A 7,725-nucleotide genomic window follows, 5' to 3' on the forward strand; every position below is an offset into this window, starting at 1 on the left:
CTCCACAGATGCTGCCTGGCCTGCTGAGTTTCTCCAGCATCATAGTGTTTTTCATCTAGAATCCAGCATCTGCAGTCCTTTGTTTCTCTGGATGTAGGAAGAAGGATTTTCCCAGGACTGTGGTCCAGAACTGGGGTCACAGAATGAGGAGAGGAGAATATTATTTTTGCCTCTGCTCTCTCATAAACCTTCCTTTTTGTTTTTCTGATGCCTTCTCCACTTCCTTCCCTCTGTACTTGTTTAAAACATGTTACAGCTCTAACATATTTTTCCCATTCTAATGAAGAGTCTTGTGATGGAAAGTTAAATCTGTTTTTCCCTCCTCTCCAAATGGAATTGCCTAATCAGCCAAGTATTTCCAATATTTTTTGCTGTTTCTTACATGCTTATCTCTGTATGAAGTCTCTAATTGAGTATCATTTAATTTTCTTAATGCAAGTCTAAAGCACACTTGTATAACTACTTAATTTAATGCACTAACAATCCAAAGTGTTTAAATTACATACTGATGTTTGTAAGCCAATTCTTGACCAATTATTTCTGAAATATTCAAGGTAGTTATTTTACTGCCAGATTTTATTATACAAACACCAATGGATGCTCCATCACCTTTTATATTACCACCATTAAACCTAGGATTCATTGTGTGTAGGTGAGATCAAGCAGAAACAAATGGGCTCAGCTGTAAACCCCAATCAAACAATTTACACACACTTGTAGTCTAGGCTGAGGCACAAAGAATGGATATTGAAATGAAGTATCAGAGGACTTGCAATCTTTTGAAAAAGAACAAACTAGTAGATAAACCAGGGCACTGGTTGTGATCTAACTTTGTACAACTATAACTCAGTACCTGACCCATCACACCTTAAAGATTTTCTTTTTCATGCTGGTGCACATTCAGTACTTTTCAGTCCTGATGAAGGGTCTCGACCTGAAACATCAACTGTTTATTTCCCTCCATAGATGCTGCCTGACCTGTTGAGTTCCTCCAGCACTTTGTGTGTGTTGCTCCAGATTCCAGCATCTGCAGAATCTCTTGTGCCTTGTTTTAATAGCAACCTGCTCTGTGATGGTATAAACAGGTTGACTCATAGCAGTTGTTTAGAGCAGAGCAGGTGCAGACACAAGAATGTGTTTACAAATTATGGAAAAGCAAAACACTCACTTACCTAGAGTGATTAGCCTGAGAAGGGCAAGGACATACTTGTTGTTGGCCAATTTCCACACTGTTGTGATGTTTAATATTAAAGGTATGCCATAAGCAGCAGCAAAGATTTCATAGCCAGTGATTTCCAAAACCTGAAGCGGAAAGTACCAGAGCATTGGGGCCAAGCCATGATAAAGAGAGAGTGAAATGTAACCTGAAATTGAAATTCATAAAAACAATTTAGAAAAAAGTCTGGAATTGGAAATCAAATTGAAAGAGAAAAAGCCAATTATTTTGACTTCTCTTTACCTAACATTAGCATTATCTAGGTAAATTTCAAATTATAATGTACGTGGTGTTTTTTTATTCATACTATCACAACAGCTTCACAATAACGTTCACGCACCATTCAGCTGCTGTTCTTTTGAATACACGTTATTTATGCTGTATACCCATATCAAAAATAATTCTAAAGAATTAGAATTTTACTTCCTCAAAATAATCTATTTTCACAGCAAATCACTCATCAGGCACCTGAAAGATCCATCTGAAGGTAACTGCAAGATTTCTGTTTGACACTGATGTGACTAAATGTAATGCTTTTTATTGTTTGAGCAACTTTGCTGAGACAGTTCAGCAAGTTTGCTTGCAAGTAATATTTGTACTTGATATGACAATAATGACATAGACATTTTTAGACTACCATCCCAAAAAAATCCTCTTCCATCAAATCATCCATTTACAAAGTCATAGATATACACTATAGTGCATCCTATTTACAGACATTAATTATTTCCAATAAATGAGTCTTCTGCATATCTGTGGGAAAATTTTAAACTAAGTGTGCAAATTTACTATGGATCTGCAATTTTATTCAATGTAAAGTTCCATTCATTTACATTAAGTATTCATTTGTGCGGCGTTTTCATGTGTCTTTGCAAAGTCCCAAACTAACTTCAAAACTATAAATTAATAATGAGTAAAAATGGTAGTTATTTATTACCTAGCAGGATCACAAAAGTAGGAACTGGACGAATATAGGTAATTTACTTTACAACAATTCCTTAAGGAATATTGGTCAAGTCAATAACACAATTCTTAATCTTCTAACAGTAGCCAAGAATCTTTTACACTCATGTAAACCTCTGGAATAGGCAGAAATGTTTTGCTAAATGACCCATTGGAAAAGGTGATAACTCTTGCAATGTGGGTGTCGCAGTAATTCATTACAAATGGCAGTCTGTCAGTTGACTGCTGTTCAAATCCACAGCCTTCCCACTCTACCACTGGCTGAAGCTTTGTTATTAATTCATATTTAGTAGTTCACTTTAGGAAACGTAGGGCTGGTGAGAAGGCTCACCTGCTAGACATAAATATTGGAAATCTGCAGGCACTTCCTGAGATCTATCTGCCAGAATTTCTTAATAGCTACCTCCATCTTCCTCCAGGTTCCTCAATTTTCAATTCCTCCCCAGGCCCCACACAGAGATTAGTCAGTTAAATCCAGAACAGTTAATTAATGTATTTTACAATGTCAAGAATCCTTTTTACTTCATGTCCTTAGTGATTTTCACTTACAGAAAATTTGTCAAATAAAATGAAATACCTTGTGTAAGCAAAACAGAAAAATTAAGGACACTCACTGTCCAGGACATGCCCTCTTCTCATTACTACCATCAGGGAGGAGGTACAGGAGCCTGAAGACCCACACTCAACAGTTTAGAAACAGCTTCTTCCCCTATGCCATCAGATTACTGAATGGTCATGAACACTATTTTGTTATTCCTTTTTTTGCTCTATTTATTTTTGTAATTTATAGAATTCTATATCTTTGTACTGTACTACTGCCGCAAAACAACAAATTTTACATCATATGTCAGTGATAATAAATCTGATTCTGAAGTTTGCCCCAAGCAATAGTGACAAGAGACTCAATACTTAGGGGGTACAGACAGGCAATTCTGTGGCCACAACCAACACTCCGGCAGCAAATATGTCTCTGAGCGGTCACAAGACACGCTGAGAGGAGCGGGTGAGCCGCCAGAGATCATGGCCCATATTGGTACCAATGACATAGGAGGGAAGGGAGATGAGGTCCTGCAAAGTGACTTTAGGAAGGTAGGTAGCAAGTTAAAAAGCAGGATTTCCAGGGTTGTAATCTCAGGATTACTACCCATGCCGCATGCTAGTGAGGCAAGATATAGGAAGAGAGCACAGTTCAATACATGGCTAAGCAGCTGGTGCAGGAGGGAGGGCTTCAGATATTTGGATCTTTGGGCTCTCTCCCAGGGTAGGTGAGAGCTGTACAAGAGGGATGGGTTGTACCTGAACTGGAGGGAAACCAATATCCTCGCAGGATAGTCTTCACTAGTGCTATTTGGGAGGGTTTTAAACTGCAGTGAAGAAAGGGTGGGAATCAGAGCAGCAAGGTAGCAAGTGGAGAGATTGAGAGGAAAGTAGACGTTATCACCAGTAAGTTTGCAAGGAAGGACAGGCAGGTACTGGTTAATGAGACAATCAGCACGGCTTTTTGCAAGGCAGGTCACGTCTTACAAACTTGATTGAGTTTTTCTGAGGAGGCAATAAAAGTGATTGAGGAGGATAGGGCAGTGGATATTGTCTACATGGACTTTAGTAAGGCAACTGACAAATTTGACAAGGTCTTTCATGGTAGGCTGATTTAGAAGATTAAGATGTATGTGGTCCATGGTGACTTGGTAGTTTGGATTTAGAATTGACTTGCCCATAGAAGACAGAGTAGTGGTGGAAGGGTGTTATTCTGGCTGGAGATCTATGACCAGTGGTGTTCCGCAGGAGTCAGTGCTGGGTCCTCCACTGTTGTGATATATATAAATGGATGAAAGTGTAGATGGGTGGTTCAGTAAGTTTGCAGGCAACACAAAGGTTGGTAGAGCTGCAGACAGTGAAGAAGGTTTTCAAAAGATATGGCAGGACACAGATCAGTTACGGATATGGGCGGAGAAATGGCAGATAGAGTATAATCCAGGCAAGTGTGGCGTACTTTGAGGTAAAATGTAAGGGGAAAGTATACAGTTAATGGCGTGACCCTTAACAACATTGACGTCCAGAGCTCCCTGAATGTGGTAATGCAAGTCGATAGGTTGGTAAAGGCAGCATATAACATACTTGCCTTCATTGGCCGGGACATTGAGTCAGATAGTCACGTTGCAGCTATATAAAACTTTGGTTAGGCTGCACTTGGGGTATCATGTGCAATTCTGGTCACCCCATTACAGGAAGGATGTGGCTGGATTAGAGGACATGTGCTACAAGGAGAGGTTGGTGCAGAGCATGTTTTTCTTTTAAAAAGCACAGAGAGCAGTAGGTACCTGGAACAGGCTGCCAGGGTTAATGGTGGCAGCAGATATGATAGTGGCATTTAAGAGGCTTTTAGATAGACACATGAATATGCAGGGAATGGAGGGATTATGGAACACATGCAGGCAGAGGAGATCCCATTAATTCGGCATCGGGTTCAGCACAGACATCAGGAGCTGAAGGGCCCATCCCTTTGCTGTAGTGTCAAAAATGTAGTCATAAGAATGAAGCAATAGTTTTTCCTGAAGTATGCAACTAGAGGGAAGTAATTTTAAAAAATAAATGAGGGACTATTATAACACTTAGTGCTGATTAGTTAATGAAAGGGCACAATTTGCCAAGATCTTCCTCATGTAGCCAACATCAACAGTAAGGCTCATCCTTCCCACTTTGGATGGAGGTTTACAGGACACAGGGTCAATGAGGAGGGTGACAGCATAAACATTCCAGAAAAGTCAACACTCAGGATTCAGATTTCAGGGATTTATGATAGCCTCAAAAACAAAACTAATCTCCACCACATATCAGTATGGAAATTCCCATGCCATTTGTTCTCTAGCTATTATATTACTCCCCTTGGTAAAATTATAAGCAGAGTTAAATGATGTTTCAATTGTCATTTTAATAGATTCTCCTGTATTCATATCAGATTTTAAAATCCAAAGAACATTAAGATTAGTCTGTTTTGCCACCACCCTTAAAGTAAGTTTAACATAATAGCTCTTCCAGTGATGCATTGCTTTGCTATTCCTCCCAGGCTGAAGTAAAATGGCTTAATTGAGAACCCAATAAAATGTGATGGCAGAATGCAAATAAAGGTCTTTTCCAACAACCAAAATAAGCTACTTCATTATAATGGATTTACTATAAATAGGGTGAATATAAAAGTAGAATGCATTTACTTGATCCACATAGATTTAAAATAAAAGACAAAGAAAGAAATTACAACCAAAAGTCAAGATCTCTAAATATAATACATTTGTAAAAGAACCAGCAAATGAGCACAAAGAATGCAGCTCCAGAGAACTAAAGGTGCAGTAATAGTTTTCTGTTGGTATTACCTTCAAATAATCATTTGCATTAATCTAGCTCTAAACAAAAAAAAATTTAAGCTAAAAGACCTTTGCTATATTGCAGAATCTGTAAAATGCACTTTGAAACACAGGTGATGGTAGTGTTCTGCAGATAAAGAAACATCTGTGGAGATGACCTTTTAGGTGAACTGGAAAATGTTACATTTAAACAAATTTTAATCATTCAAGGGGGAGGGAAAGAATGGGTGTAGGCAAGTAAAGAGAAGTCCATGACCGAGTAAGACAGAAGAGTTATCAACATGAAAAGGGATAATAGGGCATTTTACTTCCTTACTCACTCAACATTTCAATTTCAGATCCTAATTACTACACATTTCACAAACAAGTAATGGGATCAATTCCACTATTGCCATTAACAGCCTCTATCCATTCTTCATCTAATTTATCCCACAACCATTCCACTTTGTCTTGCACCATCACTTAATCATCTTGTCATTTCAGAACCATCCCCCCCACTCCCACCCCCCCTTCCACCCACTCACCACCCCACCCCCACCACCCACTCACCCCCCACCCCCCCCCCCGCCACCCGGTCAGCACAGCACTCCTGCCCCATCACGTATTTCCCTGTTCAGTTTGCTTAAAGCCTGTTGCACTTATAGAAACTTCCTCTGCTTCCAGATCTGAAATGTTGTTTCTATCTTCACAGATGATGTCTGCCATACTATTTCCCAAATAACTAATTCTTTCCCCAATAGTATTGGATCTTTTCCCTCCAATTTATTTTCAAACATTCTGAATCAGTTTTTTTCTGTGCTACAAAGTCTTCACATCTGCACATTCATGAACTGATAAAGAAATAAGAAAATATGTTTTTTTCCAATCGCTTTTGGGATGCTCATAAGAGCAGCTTTTATCGTCCCTGCTTAGCTGCTAAGAGATGGTCCCATTTCTTGAACCACAGTTCACAATTAGTTCCACCTCAGCAGTGGCCATTCCACGTGAGGCAGGCATCAACCATTTTGATGTGGGATTGTGATCACATATAGTCCAGACCAGTGAAAACAGCAGACTTCCTTCCCTAAAAGGACATAACTGAACCAGTTGGGTTTTACTAGTCAGCTTTATGGTCCCTTTAATTGATTTATACAATTTTTGAAGCAGCATTTAAATTGTAAAACCATCACAGGAGGGCTTAAACTAAACTTGCCCAGATTATTACTCCTAGTTTCTGGTTTATTGGTTCAGTAACATAACCATACATACAACCAAATGATCGTCAGCAAGTCCCACTTTATTAAGTACATAGACAGCAAAAAACAGCTTTAAAAATAGTTACAAATATGATTCAAGAAAAAGTTTTGCCACTATGACCTGGTCTAGAAAATAGTATCAAAGTTTGCTTCTCAAAGTCCAAATATTATATCCATTTCCAGAGTTTTAAAAGCTGTCATTAATTTAAATAATCTTATCTTGATATTTTGCATTATAAATGACAAGACAGCTCAAAGGAAAATGGTTTGAATCATTTGTTTCCACCCTCCCAATGAACTATTCATTATGAAACAATTAATAATGCATGTGGTTTTGAAGACCATGATTAAACTCCATTCTTGATAAAGTTTTCAATAAATATTCTCTGCAGCAAAGCGTCATTCATGTTTCTATAATTAAAAGACTGCTGTGTTTTAATTCTCCTGATAACATACCGTACTTCAGCCAAATGAATGGCAATACAACAACCCAAGCAACAAAGATTTGAAATGGCAATAAACTTACCCAAGAAAACTTCCAACAGTAAGTCTCTATACAAGGCAGACATTTCTCCACAAGATTTTCAAACAGTGGTATAATTAATAGTATATCTTGAAAAATTAAAAATACTTATAAGAAGAGAGGTTAATACTAATAGGAGAGCAGTGCTGGTATGTGAGCTCTTCAATTATTCACCAGGGCAGCCACCTGAGCCCAGTGCCCCGCCCCCACAGTGAGGAGGTGGGGCCCGCCCTACAAGCTGTGTACACCTGGGACAAATTCCACGCCGCCTGCTTCAGTAGCAGGAACAATCAATGGGTCCGGCTGCTGCTGGCTTGCAATAAAACAGATTTTTTTTAATGTTACTTTTGACCCTGATTGATTTTGCATAATGGACTATGGAGGCATTTATTGCATAATCATTCTGTTTACCCAAAGTTACTTGGG

At 38.7% G+C, this 7,725-nt stretch overlaps 1 protein-coding gene across 2 annotated transcripts in view; it reads right to left on the reverse strand.

Moving 5' to 3' along the window:
* LOC127580246 (PGAP2-interacting protein-like) overlaps window positions 1-7,473 on the reverse strand; it is a 64,587-nt gene extending 57,114 nt beyond the window's left edge. For both annotated transcript variants that reach the window (XM_052033408.1, XM_052033400.1), the window contains exons 1-2: window positions 7,303-7,473; window positions 1,173-1,364 (exon numbers count right to left, since the gene is read on the reverse strand). In XM_052033408.1, coding sequence (XP_051889368.1) covers window positions 1,173-1,364; window positions 7,303-7,345 — 235 coding nt within the window. In that variant the 5' untranslated portion in view covers window positions 7,346-7,473. The remainder of the gene's footprint in view (window positions 1-1,172; window positions 1,365-7,302) is intronic.
* Between the last annotated feature and the right edge of the window lie 252 nt (window positions 7,474-7,725).

Source organism: Pristis pectinata, chromosome 2 (genome assembly GCF_009764475.1).
Source record: "Pristis pectinata isolate sPriPec2 chromosome 2, sPriPec2.1.pri, whole genome shotgun sequence".
Lineage (NCBI taxonomy): Eukaryota > Metazoa > Chordata > Chondrichthyes > Rhinopristiformes > Pristidae > Pristis > Pristis pectinata.